Source organism: Somniosus microcephalus, chromosome 7 (assembly GCF_052327205.1).
Source record: "Somniosus microcephalus isolate GS21.2 chromosome 7, FLI_Smic_1.0, whole genome shotgun sequence".
Taxonomy (NCBI): domain Eukaryota; kingdom Metazoa; phylum Chordata; class Chondrichthyes; order Squaliformes; family Somniosidae; genus Somniosus; species Somniosus microcephalus.
In genome coordinates, this window is record NC_140993.1 from 173,083,386 (window position 1) to 173,111,368 (window position 27,983).

General features: G+C 45.9%; 1 protein-coding gene across 2 annotated transcripts in view; it reads left to right on the top strand.

Moving 5' to 3' along the window:
• The first annotated feature begins 265 nt into the window (after positions 1–265).
• Positions 266–27,983, top strand: part of zc2hc1a (zinc finger, C2HC-type containing 1A) — a 138,056-nt gene continuing 110,338 nt past the window's right edge. The window contains exons 1-3 of one of the 2 annotated variants that reach the window (XM_085993211.1): positions 266–461; positions 14,222–14,289; positions 16,354–16,470. In XM_085993211.1, coding sequence (XP_085849337.1) covers positions 392–461; positions 14,222–14,289; positions 16,354–16,470 — 255 coding nt within the window. In that variant the 5' untranslated portion in view covers positions 266–391. The remainder of the gene's footprint in view (positions 462–14,221; positions 14,290–16,353; positions 16,471–27,983) is intronic. The other variant, XM_085993210.1, reaches the window with a different exon arrangement.

Genomic DNA, 27,983 nt, shown 5'->3' on the forward strand with positions numbered 1-27,983 from the left:
GTTTGAATCCTTCACCGAGGTTAATAATTTCCTTTGATCACTTTCGACAAGTCCCTCCATAATCCTCAAAAATTAATGACCCTGAAGCTTTCCACTTTTCCACTACGTTGAAGGCTCTCCGAATGCAAGTTGTTGTTTTGCAGGTGATGGGAGGGTTTGGCGGGAATCACCGACGGTTGACGTCACAATCAAGGGCTGACGGTCAGTTCCAGGGCCGGGGAACGGCGGGAGCGGCTACGAACATGAACGGTGAAAGAGAGTTTGCACTGCAATAGATTAAACCTAACGAATATATCTTTAAAAAACCATCTGAAACAGCATTTTTTAAAAAAAATGAAGCGACTCTGGTGCGCATGCCCTGCGCTGAGCCGTGAGCCAATCGGGCTGCTCCATGTTGCTGTGTGCGGACGCAGTTTGTGTTGCTAATGAGACGAAGATGGAGAAGGCGCTGGGGAGGGAAGGTGAGTGATCACCTGTCCGCACCTTTCTGACCCCGGGGGGGCCGCACCGGCTACCGTCTTGTGGCTACAGCCTGCGGCGGCACAGCGCCCTTGTTTCCCCGGTAATGTCCCCGTGTGAGGGGACCGGGAGGATCCACATCTCCCGGGTCCAAGGGTGCAGAGGCTGGGGGCCCAAGTGGATCATTTCTCTCTCAGCTCTGCTGTTTGGGGAATGGTTCACTCACACCCGTGTTCGGTGTCGATATAACGACTACTGCTGGAGTTTATTTTCCTCCAAATTAAAAATTTATGCCCACAAGCGTGAATTCCATTTTTGAAAATAAATATTTGCAGCTCTTAACTGCGATGATGTCTCTTCCCTCTCCGCCCTTGTTGCATCGATTTATTTGATGAGATTTGCATGGACCTTTTGATTTGGAGCTTGGTTTATAAAAACAAATTTAGAAATTACTGATTTGTAAGCAACTAAGTAAGGCTCAAATATGTATGTCTGTAATTCTCAAAACTATTAAATTGTGTGAGGCAAATTTCCCTAAATGAGTAATTATCTGAACTGTATTATTGAGTTAAGAGCCTTCTCATTTGTTATTGCACCAATGGTCAATATGACCTTGTTATTATGAGAATTAATATTGTCATGTGAGAAATAGTATTGTCATATAGATATTAGATATGTATATATTTTCGTTGATTGTCCGGATCCAAGAAAATAAGAACATGGCACATACTTGCATGAACCTCTTGTGGTTGGATGTTGATGGCATGGAAGCCCTTATGGTTAACGGGCTCCTAGGTGGTCCGGGGGTGCCCTGATGACTGTGTGTGCACCCTGCACTTGTGGAAAGCCAGCAGAGCTGCAAACACTAATGTTCTTTCTGTCTGACTGTTAAGTTGGAAATTAGATACATTGGCTGGCCCAGTCAAGTAACATATCTTTTGCATTTGCTGGCTGGATTTGTGGGTGGCTGACAGCGACACCCTCTATGTCCCCTGTGGCAGTTTGGAAGGATCCAAAGTCATCAAAGTTGAGGTCAGTGAACACTTTCACTGGCATGGCATAGCCGCCCAGTGCAGCTGGTCTTCTTCCAGGAGCCTGCAGAGGACCGTGACTACCTGCCTTGATGATGTGAGCCTTCTGAAGCACTGCTCTGCAGAAAAGCCAAGTTGAACCTCTGTTATGGACCCAATGATCTGCTGCTTTTTTTTGTTGTAGGATTCTCCAAATTGCAAGCCAAAGTAAACGGTGATTACTGAAGCACAGCTGACAATGAAGTGGAAATGCACCTGTGAATGTTGTAGCTTTATTCACATCGTGGCCCCATTACATTCAGCACACTGATCGGTCAGGGCCCAATCCTGCCTGGCTTCCACTAACAACCTTGCCAGCCTGTGTGAAACCCACTCTGCACTAGTTAAAATTGCAACCATCTTCACCCAGAAGTGCCAAGCGGATGATCCATCTCTGCCTTCTCCCGAGGTCCCCACCATCACAGAAGCTAGTCTTCAGCCAATTTGATTCACTCAATGTGATATCAAGAAATGGCTGAGCACACTGGATACAGCAACGGCTATGGGCCCTGACAACACCCCGGCTGTTGTGCTCCAGAACTAGTCGCACCTCCAAGCTGTTCCAGAACAGCTACAGCACTGGCAATCTACCCGACAATGTGGAAAATTGCCCAGAACAAATCCAATCTGACAATTACCGCCCCATCAGTCCACTCTCAATCATCAGCAAAGTGATGGACGGTGTCACTGACAGTGCTATCAAGTGGCACTTCCCAATAACCTGCTCGCCAATGCTCAGTTTGGGTTCTGTCAGGACCACTTGGCTCCAGACCTCATTACAGCCTTGGTCCAAACATGGACAAAAGAGCTGAATTCCAGAGGTGAGGTGAGTAACTGCCCTTGACATCAAGGCAGCATTTGACCGAGTGTGGCATCAAGGAGCCCTAGTAAAATTGAAGTCAATAGGAATTGGGGGAAATCTCTCCACTGGCTGGAGTCATATCTAGCACAAAGGAAGATGGTTGTCAGGTAATGAAGCATTCCGTGCCCACATGCAACAAGACCCGGCCATCATTCAGGCTTGGGCTGATAAGTGCAAGTAACATTTGTGCCACACAAGTGCCAGGTAATGACCGTCTCCAACAAGACAGAGTCTAACCACAGCTCCTCGACATTCAACGACATTACCATCGCCAAATCCCTCACCATCAGCATCCTGGGGCTCACCAGTGACCAGAAACTTAACTGGGCCAGCCACATAAATACTGTGGCTAGATCAGGTCAGAGACTGGGTGTTCTATGGCGAGTGACTCACCTCTTGACTCCCAAAGCCTTTCCAGTATCTACAATGCACAAGTCAGGAGTGTGATTGGATGAGTGCAGTTCCAACAGCACTCAAGAAGCTCGACAACATCCAGGACAAAGTAGCCCGCTTAATTGACACCCCATCCACCACCTTAAATAGTCACTCCCTCCACCACCAGCGCACCATTGCTGCAGTGTGTACCATCTACAAGATGGATTGCAGCAACTCGCCAAGGCTTCTTCATATGGGAAAATTAGGAAGGAATCTATCAAGATAGGAGTGGATTAAAACTATTTCTTTTATATTTGGGAATTCTTGAAAAGGCAAGTTTGAAAAAGTCAAGGCAAGCTAGGGTTATAATACGTGGCAAAGAAGCTATGAATAACTTTTTTTTGCTTACAACAATATGTATCGGATATATTTCTGAAGTGCATCACAGAAGTTCAAAGAAAGGGACAGCATTAGATAGATAGCCTTATCAGCATCAAGCACTATTGCAACAGATACATCAACAGGTTGAAGGTTTTGATACCAATCGACTGCAACAGGACATAGAAAGGCTAGCAGAATAGGCAGACAAGTGGCAGATGGAATTTAATACAGAGAAGTGTGAGGTGATGCATTTTGGCAGAAGGAACAGGGAGAGGCAATATACACTTAATGGCACAGTTTTAAAGAGTGTGCAGGGACAGAGGGACCTGGGAGTTAATGTGCATAGGTCCCTGAAGGTGGCAGGACATATTGAAAGAGTGGTTAGCAAAGCATATGGGATCTTGGGCTTTATAAATAGAGGTATTGAGTACAAAAGTAGAGAGAAGATTTATCACAATAGTTCCAGGGATGGGGGATCTTAGCTACAAGGACAGGTTGGAGAAGCTGGATTTGTTTTCATTAGAGCAAAGGAGGTTGAGGGATGATTTGATAGAGGTGTACAAGATTATGACGGGTTTGGGTAGGCTAGATAGGGAAAGGCTGTTCCCACTACTTGATGGTCCAAGGATTAGGGAACACATTAAAGCTTTTGGGCAAGAGATTCAGGGGGGACGTGAGGAAAACCTTTTTTACGCAGTGAGTGGTGATGACCTGGAACTTGCTGCCGACTGAAGTGCTGGAAGTGGAGACACTCAGTGTTTTTGAGGGGAGACTGGATAGGCACTTGAGGGAAATAAATTTGCAGAGCTACGGGGATAGAACGGGGGAATGCGACTGACTGGATTGCTCTACAGAGAGCCGGTACGAACTCGATGGGCCGAATGGCCTCCTTCTGTGCCGTTATGACTCTATGATAGCACCTCCCAAACCCGCGACCTCTACCACCTAGAAGGACAAGGGAGGCATGGGCATGGAAACACAATCACCTCCAAATTCCCCTTCAGTTCACACACCATCCTGACTTGGAAGTATATTGCCGATCCTTCATTGTCGCTGGGTCAAAATCCTGGAACTCCCTCCCTAATAGCACCGTGGGAGTACCTTCACCACACACCACACGGACTGCAGCGTTTCAAGAAGGTGGCTCACCACCTCCTCCTCGAGGGCAATTAGGGATGGGTACTAAATGCTGGCCTTGCCAGCGACGCCCACATCCCATGAATGAATGTTTAAAAAAAATCACTGGGTCTTAATTGCATCAAATGATCCCGATTTACATATATGCTGTAGAGAGCCTCCCACCTCTGCAGCAAAAGACTTGTCGACCCCGATACTCATTGCCGTTAATATTGTGGCGGCTGGGAACACGGTGGGTTGGGAACAGGATTGCTGTTTCCGATATTTTAACCCCTTGTCCGACCCTTTCCTACCAGTTGGGTTAGGGGTTTAAAATTGAGACCATTGCGTCTGTAGACACATTGTTAATGTTTTGCCCCATTTTTCTCTTCATCACGGATGGATTGTTTCATAGATTGCAGTACTCCGTCTGACAAAAGCATAATTCTATAAAAATGCTTTGTGATTTTTAGTCAAATAAATGAAGCTATAGCCACACAGTTAGTGTGTAGCTGCAATAAACTGTAAATATGCTCTTCTCCCATCTAGCTGCTCTTAGATGGTCACTGCGCTAAGTGCAACATAGCACCAGTTATTTTGAAGCAATGTACTGTCTTTTTGTTATTAATATATGATGATCTGACAGTTATAATGCTCCTGTCAGTTTTACATCCTTGATTTTTTTTAAAGCAATGTGACCTGGCAGTATCAAATTATGCTGCCTTCTCTGCACAGCTCTCAAGTCAGGAAACCACTCTGCACATGCGTACCTAAACTCGTGTATCGTTCTGCTTCCTTTGTCTGAAAACCATGAGATTTTAATGTTAAAGGACGGAATGTCTTGTTGGCTTTTTACTAACCTGAAAGGCTCTCTAGCAGTTTTAAAATGTTGAGTTTGTAGGGGTTACAGTTATACTACAGCCATTGTGAGACCACTATTAACATCCAGTGCCAAATCCCAAATTGATGTTGGTTTTCCATTGTCATAGTGTACATTTTGTATTGCTGTGTAGCTAAAACCACTTTGCTGTAATATCAAATGTGCAGCACAGCTGCCCTATTAGACTATACCTTCTTAGTGGACCAGTTAATTTTATAATAACCAACTGCAAAAAATAAATTGAGAGAAATATATACTCTATAATCAAAGTACTTCAAGGCATGGAGAGAAAACTTGAGTTGGAGGATTAGTTAGTTTGAAGAGTTGTGTTTTGTTTTAAATTTTGTTTTCATTTAAACGGATATGAAATACCAAGAACTTCCAGAAATAAAGACAATGACCAGAATTTTCTTTACCTAGGCAGGTCCGGTGTGGGCGGCCGCCATGGCAAGTCGCGAGCCCATTGCTGGCTCCATCCCGCTCCACAGAACGACTTTGTTAATGGGGCCTATTAAGCCTATCCTACACATTACCCGGCCCAATTAAATGGTGTGGGTCTGGTGACGCCATTCATGACACGTTTTCAGCAGGGATCTGTGGTAAACCACTGTTGTTCACTTCACTGTTGTTCACTTCACTATTGTTCACTTCACTGTTGTTCACTCTTGCCCATTGCTGTACCTGTCTGTGCATGCCTCAGCTGGCTCCACCCATATGCCCTGGTATAAAGGCGGCTGCTCTGCAGTCCCCCAGGCATTCAGGACCGGTCGACCACTAGAGGCATGCCTTCGTTCTTTAGCTAATAAAAGCCTGTTTGTTACTCACTTAACTTCCAGTCTTTCGCAGTAATTGATAGCGCATCAATTTTATTAGCTAAATTTTTTTCCGATGGAGCAAATCCTCAAACCAGCACGCCTGGAACTAGACCCTCAAGAGGCGGATGCATCTACCAAGTTCGCACACTGGCTGCGATGCTTTGAACTTTTCCTAGAAGCCTCCGTTGATTCTGTTCAAAACGATGGCGACAAACTAAAAATTCTGACCTCCAAGGTGAACCACCAAGCTTATTCGCTCATCCAAGATGCGACTACCTATGAGGGTGCCCTCGACCTTCTTAAAGAACAGTACGCACGCCCAGTAAATGAAGTTTACGCCAGACACCTCCTGGGGTCCCGCAAACAGCAACCCGGGGAATCGATGGAGGTATACCTACGGGCGCTGAAGGTGCTCGGCCGGGCCTGCAAATGTAAAGAGGTGTCGGCCGCGGTGTACACGGAGGAACTTGTCCGGGACACCTTCGTCGCGGGCCTCAGGTCCAACTACACCCGGCAGAGACTGTTAGAGCAGGGCGAACTCGACCTGAAGAAGGCCACGGCCCTCGCACTTTCGCTAGACGTGGCCCAACGGAATATGGACGCCTACTCACCTGACCGCACGGCCGCATCGTGGATGGCGCGAGCGCCGCCATCCTGGGACACGGTAGGACCGCCACCCGGCACCGCGCCACCCCCCGCCACATCCCGCCAACGGCCCAACTTCTGCAGCGATGTCCTGGGGCCCGAAGTGTTACTTCTGTGGCCAAGCCAAACACCCCAGAGCGCGCTGCCCGGCGAAAAACGCTACCTGCTCTGGTTGTGGGAAGAAAGGGCACTACGCCAGCGTCTGCAAGGCTAAACCTACCCCAAACTCCAGCAGTGCCGCGTGTGGGCCGCCATCTTGGATGCCGCCACCTTGGACGCCTCCAGCCATGTGTGGATCATGGGCGCCGCCATCTTGGACGCCCTCGACCATGTGTGATCCGTTCCGGCTGCCATTTTTGCAACAGGCCCCCGACTCACCCACCGCCTCACCTGATGACTACAGCGACACGCCTGACCCTACGCTGGCCTCCGTTACACTGGACCAGTCTAGACCTCGCCAACTAGCCAGGTCCATGATGGACATAAAGGTAAACGGCCGCGCCACGACCTGTCTTTTCGACTGCGGGAGCACAGAGAGCTTTATCCACCCCGACACGGTGCGGCGTTACTCTCTCCCGGTCCTGCCAGCGCGCCACCGGGTCTCTATGGCCTCCAAGTCCCATTCAGCGGACGTCGGCGGCTACTGCATGGTGACCCTTTCGGTGAGGGGCACAGAGTACAGAAACTTTAAACTGCTTGTCCTACCCGATCTCTGCGCTGCCGTCCTACTGGGGTTGGATTTTCAGTGCCACCTTAAGAGTGTCACGATGGCGTACGGTGGACCCCTTCCCCCACTCACAGTCTGCAACCAGCAGTTTTCAAATTGCCCGCCGCGCACCTTTTGCAGCCTCTCCACGCTTAAAGTCACTCCCCCCCCCCCCCCCCCCCCCCCCGTTGTTCGCCAACCTCGCCCCAGACTGTAAGCCAATCGCCACCAAAAGCAGGCGATACAGCGCTGGTGACAGAGTTTTTATTAAATCTGACGTGGAGCGGCTCCTGAAGGAGGGGATTATTGAAGCTAGCACCAGCCCCTGGCGAGCCCAGGTTGTAGTCGTCAAGACCGGCGAGAAGCAGCGCCTGGTCATTGACTACAGCCAAACAATAAATCGATATACCCAACTGGACGCATACCCCCTCCCCCGCATATCTGATATGGTCAATCAGATCGCGCAATACCGCGTATTCTCCACTATTGACCTTAAGTCAGCATATCACCAACTCCCTATCCGCTATGAGGACCGCCAGTATACTGCCTTCGAGGCAAACGGCCGCCTCTACCACTTCCTTCGGCGTCACCAACGGGGTCTCCGTTTTCCAAAGGGAGATGGACCGGATGGTCGACCAAAATGCGTTGCAGGCCACTTTTCCCTACCTGGACAATGTGACCATCTGCGGCCATGACCTGCAGGACCATGACGCCAACCCCGACAAATTCCTCCGCACTGCCCAACTCCTAAACCTTACGTATAACAAGGAGAAGTGCATATTCCGCACGAACCGCCTCGCTATCCTTGGCTGTGTTGTGGAACACGGAGTCATCGGCCCCGACCCCGACCGCATGCGTCCTCTTATGGACTTTCCCCTGCCCCACTGCCTCAAGGCCCTGAAGAGATGCCTGGGGTTTTTCTCCTACTACGCCCAGTGGGTCCCTAATTATGCGGACAAAGCCCGTCCACTTATCAAGTCCACCTCTTTTCCCCTGGCGGCAGAGGCCGGCTTAGCCTTCCACCGTATCAGAGAGGACATCGCTAAAGCCACCATGCACGCGGTGGACGAGTCCATCCCCTTCCAGGTGGAGAGCGATGCGTCCGACTTTGCCCCGGCCGCTACCCTTCGCCAGGCGGGAAGGCCTGTGGCCTTTTCACGAACCCTCCAAGGCTCCGAAATCAGACACTCCACTGTCGAAAAGGAGGCCCAGGCCATTGTGGAAGCTGTGAGACATTGGAGGCATTACCTGGCCGGAAAACGATTCACCCTACTCACTGACCAGCGTTCAGTTGCTTTTATGTTTAATAACAAGCGGGCAAAATCAAAAATGACAAGATTTTGAGGTGGCGAATTGAACTTTCCACCTACAATTACGATATCTTGTACCGGCCCGGGAAACTCAATGAGCCCCCGGATGCTCTATCGTGTGGCACCTGCGCCAACGCGCAGGTTGATAGACTGCGGGCCCTCCACAATGACCTCTGCCACCCGGGGTCACCAGGTTCTTCCATTTTATCAAGGCCCGCAACCTGCCTTACTCCATTGAGGAGGTCAGGACCATGACCAGGAACTGCCAAGTCTGCGCTGAGTGCAAACCGCACTTTTATAGACCAGACAGGGCTCACCTGATAAAAGCCACTCGCCCCTTCGAGCGCCTGAGCGTTGATTTTAAAGGGCCTCTCCCCTCCTCCGACCGCAATGTGTACTTCCTCAACATTATTGACGAGTACTCGCGCTTCCCGTTCGCCATCCCCTGCCCGGACATGACCAGTGCCACGGTCATTAAATGTCTGAACGACCTCTTCACCCTGTTCGGTTTCCCCAGCTATATCCATAGCGACCGGGGCTCATCGTTTATGAGCGACGAACTCCGCCAGTACCTGCTCGCTAGGGGTATTGCCACAAGCAGGACCACCAGTTACAACCCCCGGGGGAACGGACAGGTGGAAAGAGAGAATGCGACAGTTTGGAAGGCCGCCCTGCTAGCCTTAAAGTCTAGGGGCCTTCCGACCTCCCGCTGGCAGGATGTGCTCCCCGATGCGCTTCACTCTATTCGGTCACTGCTCTGCGCTGCCACTAACTCCACCCCTCACGAGAAAATGTTTGTCTTCCCAAGGAAGTCCACATCGGGGACATCGCTACCGCCATGGCTGACGTCCCCAGGGCCGGTCCTACTGAGAAGACACGTGAGGACCCATAAAATGGACCCCCTGGTCGAGAGGGTCGACCTCCTCCACGCCAACCCCCAGTACGCTTACATTGCATACCCAGACGGGCGGGAGGACACAGTCTCCATACGAGACCTCGCACCCTCGGGGGCCCCTGAAACCAACATCACCGCTACCCACAATATACCGGCGGCAACGGACCCATACCTAACCCCTGTAGACGGCACGCCGTGGCCCCGTGACCCGCCATTGATCAACCAACCCAACACCCAGGAGGACGACACGCCAGTGCGCCGGCCCACGCGGGACTCGGCGTCGGAAGCTGCACCACCTCTGCCGTCATCACGACAGCATACAAGACCCCCAGAAAGACTCAATTATACGAACTTTTAATACACTTCACCCCGTCGGACTCATTTTAAGCAAGGGGTGAATGTGGTAAACCACTGTTGTTCACTTCACTGTTGTTCACTTCACTGTTGTTCACTCTTGCCCATTGTTGTACCTGTCTGTGCATGCCTCAGCTGGCTCCGCCCCTGGCTCCACCCATATGCCCTGGTATAAAGGCGGCTGCTCTGCAGTCCCCCAGGCATTCAGGACCGGTCGACCACTAGAGGCATGCCTTCGTTCTTTAGCTAATAAAAGCCTGTTTGTTACTCACTTAACTTCCAGTCTTTCGCAGTAATTGATAGCGCATCAGGATCTTTAAAGGGGCCATGGCCACATTGCATTTGAAGGTTAATGTAACATAGTGCTGTCCGTGCACTACAGCATTGGAGTGCTGCAAACACTTTGACAGTGATTGCACAGAGGTGCACCCAGGTTCTCCGATGACTCCTTCCATGAGCATGCAGGGAGGTCCTCTTCCTTTCCAATGGGCGGAAGACCAAAACAGCCTGGTTGGAGATTGCAGAGGTCACCAAACAGGGATGTGGTCAGGAGGACCTGGGTGCAGTGCTGCAATCATTTCAATGATCTCATTAGATCAGGAAAAGTGAGTACAAAGCCACACTCAACTGCATTCTGCTGTGCCTCTCATCACATCCCCATCACTCTACCTTCCCAACCCTACTCCTGCACATCCTTACTCACACCAACATCCCTTGCACGTCCACCCATTTCTCTGTCTACATTATCACATCCCCATCTCACTAGCCACCCCTCACACTCATCCTAGTGCAATCATACCAACTAACAACACATAAGGAGGTCACTTGGCTTTGGCATAGTTTCCCTCAAGATCTAACCCATCCATTCCTTACACTCATTCCATCACTCTCACTCAACCTTCTCTTTCCCTTCTTGCAGGAAAAGAGAGCCCAGAATAAGAGGGAGAGAACTGGTGGTGGCCCTCCCATCATTTGCAAACCTTACAACAGCAGAGGAGGCTGCTTTAGAAATATCTGGAGTCACCGAGCAGTTGGAGGTGGGAGCCGGAGAGAGGGGGACATCTCAGCAACCTGGTGACAAAATTACATATCTTACAGCTAAATGGCATACATCAGTCACTCATATGGGGATTGAAGTCAACAGCCAGTGAATGGTCATCATGTGCATAACGGTATCTTCCATTCTTCATATGACATATCTAACTCATCTCTTTACTCTCCCACAGGTCCATTAAGAGGCACCTCCACTGTCCAGGAGGAAGAGGAAGACGACTCCTCAGAGGAGCCTCCAGACTCTGAGGGCGCACAGTCATCAGACATAAGTGCACCCAGTGCAGATACGCACACCTGGGTGGGTCCCACGCGAGATAGAGTAATGTTGTTACCTGGCGTCTCACAACTCACAAGTGAGCAAGAGATGGTGGAGACAGGGACAGCAGTGGAGAGTCCTTGCTGGAGGGTGCTTGATGCTCCTAGCTCTGCTCAGCTGCATATAGATGCTGAACCTCGGGGGCCATCCAGAAAGAGGGCGAATGTGGAGGTGGAGGAAGAAGTGCAGGGAGCTCTGAAAGGTTTTGCGAGCGCGATGTCTGCAAATGTTCAGAGAATGGAGGAGTCTATCTCCAACATGAGCAGCACCGTGTCGCAGGTGATGGCCACTGTAGGCTCCTCCGTGGATAGGATGGCCACCTACATGGAGCAGCTAATGCGCCACTCATAGGAGCACATGGTTTCTATGGAGAATAGATGGCTATCTATGGAGGATAGATGGCTATGTATGGAGAATAGATGATAGAGGCTCATGCACCTCTCTAGGAGGGATGTCAGCGTAGACGTGGGTCCTCATGGCCCCACTGATGTGCAGCAAGGTGCTCCCCAGCTCCTTGGCAACAGGGAAGTGAGCAGGCTGCCTCTACCTCTGCTGAAGCCACAGGGCTAGCACCTCGTGGAAGCATGTGGAAGAGAAAGATGACACACAGGTAGCTTCACAAGGTAGACACTTGGGTGTTTTATCCAGTGTTTATGTAAAGTTTCCGTTAATGTGATGTCAGACCTAAAAATCTTAATTTTCACCACTTTCCCATCTTGGACACATTTGTGTGAACCTTTGGAAGTGGCTTAGTGAATGGTGAGACATATCGGTACCTCCAGCAATGATGGTGAGTGTGAAAGGAATGGCTTGGTCATTGCAGGGATGCTTTATGGTGTTGGTGTGGGCTGGTGCCAACCTGGCGCATTATGTGGCAGCCATATGGGTGTACAGCGTCAAGTTAAGTAAATCTGGCCATGATTAGGCCATCCCTGATGTCCCGGGCAGCAATGTGCTTGGATGCAGATGCCCTCTGTCCTGTTTAGCATCAGGTGATTGCGGAGAAGGTTGGTGCTGTTGGTGTTGGGGCTCATCGTGGTCATAATCGGACCAAGGTGAGATAGTATAAATGGCACCTATGTTGATGGAATAGATGGCAGGTGAAGTAGAGATGACAGATCAATCTGCCAATGGTGAGAGGTTCTTCCAGTGAGGTGACACTGGATGAAGACTTTGCTGGAAAGACTTGCAGCCTGCAGAATCTGTGCTGGGAATGCAGTCAGCAACAGCTTCTGCCTGAGGAAAGTGATCAGCTGTCAGGTGAGAGCTTTTAAACTACATTTGATGCTGTCAGGTAATCAGCTGGAGCAATGGCCACTGAACTCCCGCCTCAGGTTGACAGACGTGGTTCCCGAACAGTGTGAATCCCATGGCCATGCAGGGAAATTTAAAATGTAGGTGGAAAAAGGCTCTTAACTGTCTGAAAACAAGGTTATAATGATTTCAATTAGGTCGCCCGCCTCTGCCGGGTGGGTTGTTGCCGCACCGGCAAATGTGCCCGAGGGAAAGGCGCGTGGGGGTGGGATGATGGTGGGTTCCTGACCCGCTCCGATTTTTTTCGAATTTCCCACCCGACCTGCCTCCATTCCCAGCTGCACGGACCCCAGAATATTCCGGGCAACAGAAGAAAGAGCATGTAGGGTGAGATTTTCTGGACATTGGGTATGAATGGTCCAAAATCCAGCCCAAAATGAATATTCCTCAAAACTGCTGTCTGGGAAGAAAAAAGCATTTCCGTGTGTCTCAACATCTATATTTGTTCAGTGATGGAATATTGCAGCTTTATACATACCTAACAAAAATCTTTTGACAGTCTTCAGAAAAAATGTTTCTTCCCACACTTATGCAGTTCAAAGCCATGCACAGTGGATGAGGCTGGTGTAACCTTCATCGCAGAGTCCATCACTACAGCATAGAGAGGGGTGAGATGAGGCCGGATGTGCTGCAGGTTTGGAAAACGTTCATGCAAAATGAGCACTGTCATTTCTGCTGCCTGTGGAAATCTCTTGACAGTCACCAAAGTACTGTCACTTGTCATTTCAAATGCAGTTGACTTGTTGATCTAGACTGCTTGAGCATGCATTAGCCAATGAAAATATCTTGCTTACCTGTTGGTAGTGTCCACCGCAGCTTCTCCAAGCCTTTCTGTGTTTACAGTAACCATGGGGGTCAGATTTTTGAGACGGTTGTCCTCATTAGAATTGCTGTTCTGCCACCAAGTTGAAAAAAAATTGGTACAAAACCTGTTGCATGGGTTTGGACAAAAAGTATTCTAGAGAGCATAAACCAACACTACTGCAGTTTTTATGTGATACTTCAAAGATTCGGTAACAATTTAAAAATGTCATATAAAGACTTGGAGTCTAATGAAAATAATCAAGTGTTCCTAAAACGCAAGTAGGACTGTGTGTTGTACTGTAGTAGGATATATTAACATGGGTAAGCATGTGTACTTTGGGCAGGTAAGGGGATTGGAAATTACTTGTGCAGTTCAACATGAACTGCATGAAAAGAACCCACACAAACTGGTACAGTCAAAAATAATAGTTCAACAATAGGAAGTCAAAGATAATTTTTTTTTAACTAGAAACATTTTGTGCATCATTTGATAATTCAAAGCATAGTGAAGGAGGGTTATCTGGTTACCACATTCTAGCACTGCAATTGACCACAAGCAGATTTATTGTTAAAGTACAGACAGCAATCTCTAGTTCCTTCATTAAGTTCACTTCAGTTGTAAATCTGTTCATAAGCAAATGTTGCTCAATGGCTCACTAGGCTTTCTGATTTAAAGACAATAAAATCACTGAAACTTTTAAGTTGATATTGATATCTTGAAAATCATAAATATCCAAGTGTGTATTTGGCGGAAAGCCTTGACAACAGCTATCTAATACATCAAAGACTAATGGCCCATTTAATGGTGTACCTCTGGAAATGAGATCATGAATCTGTATTTTAATGTTGCCATTCTATTTGTGAAGGTGGAGCAGCTGAAGGTAATCTGACACCTTGCAGAATTTGTGGAAGAACTTTTTTGCCAGAAACACGGGTAAGTGTATGGTATCAAATGAACTCTCACCTCCTTCCCTACCCCCTCCACAATTATATTGGCCAGAGATGATTGAATTGTATTTTTTTTCAGGATTAGGAAATGGATGCCATCATTAATAGTAGGAACATTCAAATCTTGAACTGGACCAGAACCATGTGATGCATAATTTTAAACCTATTTTGGGGAAAGTATTTCAAACAGGTTGAAATTTTATATTTAAACAAGAAAAATCGAAATTGCTCAATTACAAATGATACAAAACAATTGAGTGAAACATTTTATGCAATCAAATGGTGTTAATTTATATAACTGCATTATTCTTCAGTATTGAACAGTAGTATATGCCTTTAATCCCGCAATGTAAATCTTCAGTTTATCGGGGAATGCAATGAAAGAAAAGGTGCTGTAGCAGTTTGTCTGTAATATGCCTACATAAATTGCAATGATCTGCTTAAAACTCACCTTTGATTGGCAGCAAGAGCTCTGGAGTTTTGCAGACTAAGCTGGTCCTGGTTTCAGGGACGCCTGTAACTAGAATTAGTATTGTGCTCAAATATTTATGGAGGCAGTGCAGAATAAATAATCAGCAGATTTGTACTGCATGTGCCTCATTTAGCTAATTCAGCCCACTGTCCATCGTGACTGGTGTGTGTGATTTTTTTTTTTTATATAGTATTGAACCTTTTTTATCCAATCAGTCTAGGCTCAGGATACAAATTCACATTAGCAATTTTTGATTACCGAGCCTAGAATGCAACGTGGGAACAGCCTGGCATTACTTAGCTGTACAATATAGTTAGTAGAGTAAATAATGAACCAGAATTAAAAAATTGAGAGAGTCTAGCATTTTGTTTTAAAAATTGGACCTCCTAAAGGTTTCATTCTCCAAACGCCAATATAAATGAAGTGCGTGAGCACCTGCAGTTTTGCAGCCGTAGCCTATTCGGAGGATTCTGATAGGTTAGCACACTGTCCTATCACCTCTGGCATCTGGGTTTGAATCCAGCCCAGGCTAATGGGATGAATTCTGCTGGCTGTCCTACACAAATGAGTTTGGGCAGACTCAATCCAATCCCAGTACACATGGGTCCACACCACAAAACTATCCTTTATTCAGTTCAGTTTAGTACTGAATTGCCATTTTCATTGAGAAGACCAAGGGAGGCTGGTGAAGGTAATGGAAAAGATTCACATTGATGCAATAGCAGATATTTTCTGAGGTTGGGGTTAAGGCATATTATTGGGAAAGAGTAGAATTTTTGTTCTATATCTGTCTGCTTGATGCTCACTGGGTGATAAAATAGGAAATCAGTTCCATTATCAGCACTACCATCATTCACGGTGAACGCACAAATTCACCAAAAATAAATCTTATCAATAGGTGATTTAGGCAGTGTGGCCAATGAACTTATCAGGTGCCATATTCTGACCATTAAACATGAATTAGATCCAATATGGAGCTTGTTGAATGCATTCACAGTATCCAGAAACTAAAATAAAAACAGAAATTACTCAAAATACTTAGCATGTCTGTCAAAATGTGAAAAGGAGTTATATATTAACATTTGGGTCTACCTCTTGTTAGTCTGTTTTTTGTTTAGAGATACTGACCACCTGTGTATTTCTAGCATTTTCTGTTTTTCTTTCAGATTTCCAGAATTTGTAGTTTTTCTCTTTATCTCTACCTAGAAAATGAGCTATATTAGACTGGTTTTGTTTGTATTCCATCACAATGAACTTTAAAATCGACACAACAGATATCCAAACGATAACTGCTATTATAGATAAGATTTTATGCAAGTATACAACAGAAGTTCGATGCGAGTAAGTCAACAAATACAGAAATCTGACCATGGAGACCAGTTGGGATTTCCTGTATTGCCCAGTATTCCTGGGTGATTCCACCCATCTGATTTTCCACCAACAAGGAAATTGCTTGAACCATTCAATGCAATGTAATTCTATGAGTTACTATTTTGTAGACAAACTGTGATTTTTAAGTCAGATATGCTCTGCATTCTAACACAGCTTTAAGGTTACATTTTAACATTTTGTTTGCAGTCAAAGCATGAACCCATCTGCCAAAAAAATGCTAACAAAAAAAGGAAGACCTTTGACTCCAGTAGGCAGAGGGCTGAAGGAACTGATATTCCTACCTTAAAACCTCTAAAGCCCAAGGTAGGTAAATAAAACTTTACAGGTATTTTCGATTGATCATTGTATGTACAGTAAACCAGATAAGCCAAATATCCCAGGATTGGCTGTACCCCCTGCAGCGTTCCTTTTTCTCGCCCTCACCTGGGATTGTGCCTATTTCGGGTGACCGCTTGTACAGGTTTCACTATTTTTAATACTTTCAAGAATAAGGTTCTGTATATACTCGTGTATAGGACTAGAGAAATGTAAGTCATGATTGGGGTTGAAATTTGAGATTTTGTTATATGCCTCATTGTGGTGATACTGCAGCTCATTCTAGGGAGTGCACTCATCTGCTCCTAGCACTCCTGTCTACCCAGAGTCTCCAGCCTTTCTCTCCTAGCTCCCGACTATGCATGGTGTGGCAGCGTGTTGAAGCAGTGGCATGTATTAAAATTTAATTTCCTCCTTTATGGAATAGTAGTGACTAGATTTTTAATAGTAGTCATAGATTTTTTGGGAGTTGCTTGGCTAGAAAATAGGGTGGTTTGTGGTTTGCCTTATGCGCAAGGTATATATGGTATCCTTTTATGTTGAAGATTGCCATAGGCAAGCTCTGAGCTTTTTTTTGCTCTGTCTATATTATCCATGTTAGTCTTTGTTATTTTTCTGACAATGTTATGTTTGAATTATGTATAATCATGTTTGATGTTTGCCTACATAACACTGCATTTTAAAAGATCATTCATTGTATAAAGCATTTTGAACCACTCTTGTCATGAAAAGTGCTATTTAAATGTAAGTATATTATTAAGTTCCACTCACTTTCTGGAAATGGCAGAAGAATATCAATACACTACAGAAAACGCTGGAAAAACGCAGCAGGCCAGGCAGCATCCGTGGAGAGAGAAACAGAGTTAACGTTTCAGGTCGATAACGTTTCAGGTCGATGACCCTTCATCAGAACTGGAAAAAAGCAGGAAATGGAAAGCAAGTTTAGGGGCTGGGGAAAAGGGGGAGGGGATGAAAGAACAAAAGGGAAGGTCAGTGATAGGATAGAAAGCAGGAGAGATTAAGAGATATTCAAGGCAAGAGGGGGTGGTAATGGGACAGGTTAAGGAACAAAGGATGGCTCTAGATGGAGTGTGAATTGCGCTGGCAGAATGAAGGACAGCTGCCATGTGGAAGGGAAGAAAAAAGGGCCAAACAAAGTGTGGATAAAAAAAAGAAGAAATATATATATATGATAGGGGCCGAGGTTATGATCTGAAATTGTTGAACTTTGTGTTGAGTCCAGAGGGCTGTAGAGTGCCTAATCGAAAGATGAGGTGCTGTTCCTCGAGCTTACGCTGAGCTTCCGTGGAACAATGCAAGAGGTCGAGGACGGTGAAGTCTGAGTGGGAATGGAGCGGTGAATTAAAGTGACAGGCCACCGGAAGCTCGGGGTCCCCCTTGCGGACTGAACTGAGGTGTTCCGCAAAGCGGTCACCCAATCTGCATTTGGTTTCCCCAATGTAGAGGAGACCACATCATGAGCAGCGAATACAGTATACTAAATTGCAAAAGTATAAGTAAGTCGCTGTTTCACCAGGACCCTGGACAGTGGGAAGGGGGAGGTATAAGGGCATGTGTTGCATCTCCTGCGCTTGCACGGGAAGGGGAAGGGGTGCTGGGGGCTCTAGAGGAGTGGACTAGGGTGCTGCGGAGGGAGCGGTCCCTACGGAATGCTGAAAGGGGAGGTGAGGGGAAGATGCGTTTGATGGTGGGATCACGCTGGAGGTGGCGGAAATGGCGGAGGATGTTCCATTGAATGTGGAGTCTGGTGGGGTGAAAGGTGAGGACAAGGGGAACCCTATCGTGGTTCCGGGAGGGAGGGGCAGGGGTGAGGGCAGAGGTGCGGGAGATAGAATGGACACGGTCGAGGGCTGTGTCAACCACAGTAGAGGGGAATCCTCAGTTGAGGGAAAAGGAAGACATGTCGGAAGCACTGGTATGGAAGGTGGCATCGTCGGAGCAGATGCGGCGGAGACGGAGAAACTGGGAGAATGGAATAGAGTCCTTACAGGAGGTGGGGTGGGAGGAAGTGTAGTCCAGGTAGCTGTGGGAGTCAGTGGGCTTGTAGTGAATGTTTGTCAATAGCCTTTGTCAATAACCTATCCCCAGAGATGGAGACGGAGAAGTCGAGGAAGGGAAGGGAAGAGTTCCGGAGATGGACCATGTGAAGGTGAGGGAAGGGTGGAAATTGGAAGCAAAGTGAATGAAATTATCTAGTTCAGGGCGAGAGCAGGAGACGGCACTGATACAGTCATCAATGTACCGGAAAAAGAGGTGAGGGAGGGGACCCGAGTAGGACTGGAACAAAGCGTGTTTCACATATCCCACGAAAAGGCAGGCATAGCTCGGACCCATGCGGGTACCCATAGCAACACCTTTGATTTGGAGGAAATGAGTGGAGTCAAAGGAGAAGTTGTTCAATGTGAGAACAAGTTCAGCCAGGCGAAAGAGGGTGGTGGTGGATAGGGACTGGTTGGGCCTCTGTTCAAGGAAGTGGAGCGCCCTCAGGCCATCCTGGTGGGGGATGGAGGTGTAGAGGGATTGTACGTCCATGGTGAAAAGGAGGCGGTTGGGGCCAGGAAACTGTAAACTGTTAAAGTGGCGGAGGGCGTCGGAAGAGTCGCGGATGTAGGTGGGAAGAGACTGGACAAGGGGAGAAAAAATAGAGTTGAGATAGGAAGAGAGAAGTTCCGTGGGGCAAGAACAGGCTGAAACGATGGGTCTACCAGGGCAGGAACCACGATAGAGTTCCCCTTGTCCTCGCCTTTCACCCCATCAGCCTCCACATTCAACGGATCATTTTCCGCCACCTCCAGCGTGATCCCACCACCAAATGCATCTTCCCCTCGCCTCCCCTTTCAGCATTCCAAAGGGACCGCTCCCTCCGTGACACCCTAGTACACTCCTCTACCACCCCCAGCACCCCTTCCCCTTCGCCCGGCACCTTCTTGTGCAAGCGCAGGAGATGCAACGCATGCCCTTGTACTTCCCACTGTCCAGGGCCCCAAACACCCCTTCCAGGTAAAACCGCGATTTACTTGTACTTCTTGCAATTTAGTATACTTAAACATAGAAGATAGGAGCAGGAGTAGGCCATTCGGCCCCTCGAGCCTGCTCCGCCATTCAATGAGATCATGGCTGATCATCCAAACTCAGTACCCTGTCCCTGCCTTCTCCCCATATCCCTTGATCCCTTTAGCCTTAAGAAATATATCTACTGTAACTCCTTGAATATATTTAATGAATTGGCCTCAACTGCCTTCTGTGGTAGAGAATTCCACAGGTTCACCACTCTCTGGGTGAAGAAATTCCTCCTCATCTCTGTCCTAAATGGCTTACCCCTTATCTTTAGACTGTGACCCCTGGTTCTGGACTCCCCCGCCATCGGGAACATCCTTCCTGCATCTAGTCTGTCTAGTCCTGTTAGAATTTTATAAGTTTCAATGAGATCTCCTCTCATTCTTCTAAACTCCAGCGAGTATAAGCCCAGTCGACCCAATCTCTCCTCCTACGTCATTCCTGCCAGCCCAGGTATCAGTCTGGTGAATCTTCGCTGCACTCCCTCCATGGCAAGAACATCCTTCCTCAGATAGGGTGACCAAAACTGCACACAATACTCAAGGTGTGGCCTCACCAAGGCCCTGTACAACTGCAGCAAGACATCCTTGTTCCTGTACTCATATCCTCTCACTACGAAGGCCAACATACCATTTGCCTTCTTAACCGCCTGCTGCACCTGCATGCTTACCTTCAGCGACTGCAGCACAAGGACACCCAGGTCTCGTTGCACTTCCCCTTCTCCCAATCTATTGCCGTTCAGATAATAATCTGCCTTCCTGTTTTTGCCACCAAAGTGGATAACCTCGCATTTATCCACATTATACTGCATCTGCCATACATCTGCCCAATCACCCAACGTGTCCAAATCATACTGGAGTTTCTCGGCATCCTCCTCACAGCACACACACCTACCCAGATTTGTGTCATCTGCAAACTTGGAGATATTACATCTAGTTCCCTTGTCTAGATCATTAATATATATTGTTAATAGCTGGGGTCCTAGCACCGATCCCTGCGGTACCCCACTAGTCACTGCCTGCCACTCGGAAAAAGAGCCGTTTATTCCAACTCTTTGCCTCCTGTCTGCCAGCCAGTTCTCTATTCAAGTCAGTACCTTGCCCCCAGTCCCATGTGCTTTAACTTTACACGCTAATCTCTTATGCGGGACCTTATCGAAAGCCTTCTGAAAGTCCAAATACACCACAGCCACTGGTTCTCCCTTATCTATTCTACCGGTTACATCCTCAAAAAATTCCAGTAGATTAGTCGAGCACGATTTACCTTTTGTAAATCCATGTTGACTTTGTCCGATCCTTTCACTGTTTTCCAAGTGCTCTGCTATTGCATCTTTTATAATGGACTCTAGCATTTTCCTGACTAGCAATGTTAGGCTTACCGGTCTATAATTCCCCGTTTTCTCTCTACCACCTTTTTTGAATAGTGGGGTAACATTAGCTACCCTCCAATCCATGGGAACTGTTCCAGAATCTATAGAATTTTAGAAGATGACCAGCAATGCATCTACTAGTTCTAGGGCCACTTCCTTAAGTACCCTAGGATGTAGATTATCAGGCCCTGGGGATTTATCGGCCTTCAATCCCGTCAATTTCCTTAACACCATTTCCCTACAAATACTGATTTCATTCAGTTCCTCCCTCTCATTAGACCCTATGTTCCCCGACATCTCTGGGAGGTTATTTGTGTCCTCCTTTGTGAAGACAGAACTAAAGTATGTATTTAATTGGTCTGCCATTTCTTTGTTCCCCATTATAAATCCCCCTGATTCTGACTGCAAGGAACCTACGCTTGACTTCACCAATGTTTTTCTCCACATATCTATAGAAGCTTTTACAGTCAGTTTTTATGTTCCCTGCAAGCTTACTCTGATACTCTATTTTCCCCCTCTTAATTAATCCCTTTGTCCTCCTTTGCTGAATCGTAAACTGCTCCCAATCCTCAGGTTTGCTGCTTTTTCTGGCCAATTTATATGTCCTCTCCTCTGATCTTATGCTATCCCTAATTTCCCTTGTTAGCCACGGTTGAGTCACCATTTTTGTTTTATTTTTATACCAAATAGGGATGAACAAATTCTGTAGTTCATTCATGCGATCTTTAAATGTTTGCCATTGCCATTAAGTAACATTCCCCAATCCATTCTACCCAACTTGCACCATCGTAGTTTCCTTCATTTAAATTCAGGACCCTAGTCTCTGAGTCAAATACTTCACTCTCCATCTTAATGAAGAATTCGATCATATTATGATCGCGCCGCCCCAAGGGGCCTCGCACAACAAGATTGCTAATTAATCCTTTCTCATTACATGATACCCAATCTAAGATGGCTTGATCTCTAGTTGGTTCCTCGACATATTGGTCCAGGAAACCATCCTGTATACATTCCAGGAATTCCTCCTCCTCAGTATTGTTACTAATTTGGATAGCCCACTCTATATGTAGATTAAAGTCACCCATGATAACTGCTGTGCCCTTATTGCACGCGTCTCTCATTTCTGATTTAATGCCATCCCCAACCTCGGCATTACTGTTTGGGGGGTCTGTATGCAACTCCCACTAACGTTTTCTGCCCCTTGGTATTTCTCAGCTCTACCCATACAGATTCCACATCATCAGAGCTAATATCCTTCCTTACTATTGTGTTAATCTCCTCTTTAACCAGCAATGCTACCCCACCTCCTTTTCCATTTTGCCTGTCTTTCCTGAATATTGAATACCCCTGGATGTTGAATTCCCAGCTTTGGTCACCCTGGAGCCATTTTTCCGTAATCCCAATCATATATCCACTTAAATCTATTTGCGCAGCTAATTCATCCACCTTATTACGAATGCTCCTCGCATTAAGCCTTCAGGCTTGTTTTTTAACACTCTTAGACCTTTTAGAACTATTATTTATTGCGGCCATGTTTGATTTAAACCCTTGACTTCTCTGCCTGCCACTTTTGCTTTTCTCCTTCCTGTCTTTTGCTTCTATCCTTGTTTCCTATTCCCCTGTCTCCCTGCACAGATTTTCAACCCCCTGCCATTTTAATTTAAACCCTCCCCAACAGCACTAGTAAACACTCCCCCTAGGACATCGGTCCCGGTCCTGCCCAGGTGCAAACCATTCAGTTTGTATTGGTCCCACCTCCCCCAGAACCGGTTCCAATGTCCCAGGAATTTGAATCCCTCCCCCTTGCACCATTCCTCTAGCCACATATTCATCTGAAATATCCTTCTATTCCTACTCTTGACTAGCACGTAGCACTGGTAGCAATCCTGAGATTAGTACCTTTTGAGGTCCTATTTTTTAATTTACCTCCTAACTCCCTATATTCAGCTTTTAGGACCTCGTCCCAGTTTTTACCTATATCGTTGGTACCTATATGCACCACGACAACTGGCTGTTCACCCTCCCCCTCCAGAATGCTCTGTAGCCGCTCCGAGACATCCTTGACCCTTGCACCAGGGAGGCAACATACCATCCTGGAGTCTCGTTTGCGGCTGCAGAAATGCCTATCTATTCCCCTTACAATGGAATCCCCTATTACTATAGCTCTCCCACTCTTTTTCCTCCCGTCCTGTACAGCAGAACCCCCCACGGTGCCAGGAAGTTGGCTGCTGCTGTCTTCCCCCGATAAGCCATCCCCCCCAACAATATCCAAAGCGGTATTTCTGTTTGAGAGGGGGGATGGCCACAGGGGACCCCTGCACTACCTGCCTGCGCCTACTACTCTGCCTGGCGGTCACCCATTCCCATCCTGTTGGTGCAGCCTTTACCTGCGGTGTGACCAACCCCCTAAACGTGATATTCACGACGTCCTCAGCATTGCAAATGCTCCAGTATGTATCCATTCGCAGCTCCAACGCCGCAATGCGGTCTGCCAGTAGCTGCAGCTGGATACACTTCCCGCACACATGGTCGTCAAAGACACAGGAAGTGTCCCTGATTTCCCTCATAGTGCAGGAGGAGCATACCACGGCACCAAGCTGTCCTGCCATGATTTACCCTTCAATTAATTTAAATTAACTTAAATCAAATCAACACCATCAATTACACTGCAATTAAATGATATACTCAAGGGCCCTTGGTTACTAGCACTAGAAACTATAACCACAAAAAAATTAAGACCTTCTAAACTTTATAAACTATGAACCTTAACTGTCAAACTATCGAGTAGTATAAATACTCCCTGGCCGTACTCACCCAATCAGCTGCTCCCTTCTGCCCGCGTCACGTTTTGAATCGTGACGTGGCTCTAGAACGCCGCCGCCGGTCTGAGATTGGTAAGATAGCCCGCAAAAGTGAGTTTAAATACTCACTGGATCTCCAGTCTCACTGCTCCCGACACCAGCCTCTGCAAAGAAAGCCCGCGAAAGTGAGTTTAAATACTCACTGGGTCTCTGGTCTCACTGCTCCCGACACCAGCCTCTGCAAAGAAAGCCCGCGAAAGTGAGTTTAAATACTCACTGGGTCTCCGGTCTCACTGCTCCTGACACCCGCCTCTGTATTCGCTGCTCACGATGTGGTCTCCTCTACATTGGGGAGACCAAACGCAGATTGGGTGACCGCTTTGCGGAACACCTCCGTTCAGTCTGTAAGGGGGACCCCGAGCTCCCGGTGACCTGTCACTTTAATTCACCCCTCCATTCCCACTCGGACCTCACCGTCCTCGGCCTCTTGCATTGTTCCACGGATGCTCAGCGTAAGCTCAAGGAACAGCACTTCATCTTTCGATTAGGCACTCTACAACCCTTTGGACTCAACACAGAGTTCAACAATTTCAGATCATAACCTCGGCCCCTATCACATATATATATTTTCTTTTTCTTTTAATCCACACTTTGGCCTTTTTTTCTTCCCTCCCACATGGCAGCTGTCCTTCATTCTGCCAGCGCAATTCACACCTCATCTCGAGGCATCCTTTGTTAATCTGTCCCATTACCACCTCCTCTTGCCTTGAATATCTCTTAATGTCTCTGTCTCTTAATCTCTCCTGCTTTCTATCCTATCACTGACCTTCCCTTTTGTTCTTTCATCCGCTCCCCCTTTTCCCAGCCCCTAAACTTGCTTTCCATTTCCTGCTTTTTTCTATAATACCAATACACTGTTCACTTAAAATGAGGTAGTCATATGCCCAGTTTCAATTTCCTCTAATTTTATATCTTGTAAAAGCCACTATAATATGTATGCAGATGAGAGGTTTTGATAGAGTAAATAAGGAGAAACTGTTTCCACTGGCAGGAGGGCCGGTAACAAGAGGACACAGATTTAAGGTACAAGAGAACCAGGGGGAGATAAGGAAAAAGAAAAAATTCCTTAGCGAGTTGTTACGATCTGGAATGCACTGCCTAAAAGGTTGGTGGCAGCAGATTCAATAATAACTTTCAAAAGGGAATTGGATAAATACTTGATGGGGAAAAATTTGCAGGGCTTTGGGAAAAGGGCAGGGGACTGGGACTAATTGGATAGCTTGTGCAGGGAGCCAGCACAGGCACAGTGGGCTGAATGGCCACCTTCTATGCTGTATGATTTATGCAAGTTACCTTTTCATAACTGTTTCAATACTTCTGTCTGTCGTGAAATTCTTCACGGGTATTTTTGTGAAGTTAAGATCTAGAATATCAAAATAGCACCGTGAAGTCTTAAAATCTGTTACTTGCTGGAGAAAATGCAGATGTTAAGTGTTGTTTGATCCTCTGTTGGTGAAGGAGTCTAGGGCGGGGGACATAACGTTTATATCAGAGCCAGGCCATTCTGGAGAGAAGTTAGGAAACACTTCTTCACGCAAAGGGTGGTAGAAGTGTGGAACTCTCGCGCAAAGCAATAGATGCTAGCTCAAATAACTTTAAATGTGAGATCGATAGATTTTTTTGCTAGCTAAGGGTATGGAGCAAAGGCAGGTGGATTGATTTGGGATACAGATCAAACGTGATCTCATTGAGTGGCGGAACAGGCGCTAGGGGCTTAATGGCCTACCCCTGTTCCTATATTCCTAATAGGTTTACCTAGGGTTTTGTCGTAATTCAGAAAATGCAGCAAGTGTAAAATCTTCTTTCTGCATTACTAACTCACAGTAGTATGGGTACAGTGGTGTAATGATTATTTTATTGGCCTAGTAATTGAGAAAATGTGAGTTTAAATCCCACCATGGCAGTTTGACAATTTGATTTCAGTTTAGAAAAAGTAATTGAAATTTGCTAAGACTAATTGCAAAGATTATGGACTCTCATGTTTTATTGTACTTATTACTTCAGTTTTAACACTAATAAACATTATTTGAAATTATTTTCACTTGGACCTCATTAAAACTTTTATGATGGTCACATAAATAACCTTTGGGGTGAGTCCTAAAGTACATTTTCTATCTTTTTGAACTACTTTTGCTACAATTAGAAACGCAAAAGAAATCAATTTTAAAGCAATGTTTGTATCTAGACAAAAAGCAAGTTTGTAATGGCAATTCTAATGTGATACTTGAATAAATAAAAATGATGGTTGGGAGTACGGTAGCATAGTTACTGGACTAGCAATCCAGAGGCCTGGACTAATGATCTGGAGATATGAGTTCAAATCCCACCATGGCAGCTGGGGAATTTAAATTCAGTTAATTAAATAAATCTGGAATAAAAAGCTAGTATCAGTAATGGTGACCATGAAACTACCGGATTGTTGTTAAAAACCCATCTGGCTTACCAATGTCTTTTTAGGGAAGGTATTCTGCCATCCTTGCCCAGTTTGGGCCTATATGTGACTCCAGACCCACATGTGGTTGACTCTTAACTGCTCTCTGAAATGGCCTCGCAAGCCATTCAGTTGTATTCAAGAAGGTGGCTCACCACCACCTTCTCGCAATTAGGTTATGGATGGGCAATAAATGCTGGCCTTGCCGGTGGCGCCTACATCCCATGAATGAATAAAACATTTTGTTTTAATGAAGATTGAAAAACTAGAGCATCTTCATTGAGCTATGAAATCTGGACATTAGTGGCATCTGTAACACTCGTATTTGGAAATAATGTGAAAGTAATTTTAAAATGTCTGATTAGAATATGTGCTATTATAGTAAATTGTCTAATTGTCCTGTTTATAATTCTGTATATCTTAAATGACAGAATTTGCAGTATGTAAATGTAAATATTATTGTTTTAAGAAATCATTGTTGCAGCCAGCTACAATGCATCTTTTCAGCAAAACTAATGCTGCATTATTTCTTGAGATTGAGGAACAGAAAAGGTTATAAAATTTAAAAGTTATAGGTTTATTACTTGTTCTAGAGTGTTGAATGTGTATATTAACTTTAAGGAGGAACATCACATGTGATTGAAAGCGACCTTGTGAAATCTTAACATTTTGTGTTTGACCATTAGAAGCAAAAATGCTTTGGCTTATTTGTCAGCACAGTCTTGGGTTTCGGTCTTATAATTGATATAAAACCCTTGGTTTATTTTGACTGCAGGGATCAGCATCTAGCAGTAGTAAAGTTGCCATTCCCTGCCCTAGTGTTTGGCAGCGAAACAGATTGAAACACTGAATATACCATCTTGCCTTTTCTCTTGTTCTCCCCTCCCCGCCTCACATTTCAGCCTTTAAGCTTTTATCAAGTTGATTGAAAGTTTTGACTGTCTGGATGTGTAGGAGATTGATGAGTAGCAGATTTAATTTTGAGGATAAAATAGTTTGACCTTTATGTGAATTATAGATGTTCTTGTGCAGTTACTTTCTGGCATGTGCTGGAAGTTCTATTTTAATGCTACCAATTGCTATTTCAGCTTCTGTGTTACTCAAATCTCCAAAATGTGAATATTCCAATATTAATTTTGTAGTTAATCTTGTTTTTTATTTCAAGCTGGGAGGTTTAAATGATGTACACAGGAGGACTAAGCCTAAATGCTTGTTATATCTTGAAATCTGCATGTGCAGGTTTACGAAGAGTCTAGCCTTTCATATTATGTGTGTGCAGTTTTCATACAGTTTCTTGGACCTTGCTAAAAATGAAGAGGAAGGGGGAAAACACCTTTGCTAATTTGGAGAGTTATTTATTCTCTGGATCTTAGTTGAAATGATGGTTTGCCGGAGAGTTAAAATTCTGTGGGAGTGATGGCAGGAACTTCAAAAGGTAAAAGAAAGAAAGGTGTAATAAATGAGACAAAATAGGCAATAAGAAATAACAAACCCGTGAATGGGAATTTGAAAAATATCTGGGAGTTTAACCTATAAGTAACGTGTCTTTAAAATTGAACACCGGGCTTTCTTTTTCAGGTAAATATTTAGAACCAAAGTCACAGTAGGCCCTTATCATGCTGTATTCCTTCAAATCAGACCAAAGAGTAAAAGAATAAACAATGATTCATTGGGCAGAAACTAAAAAGGTGGAATGTTCAGTAAACAGAAGCGACTAATCTAAAGAAGAAAATTTAAGATAGTGACTCTTGGTTGGGTGCCT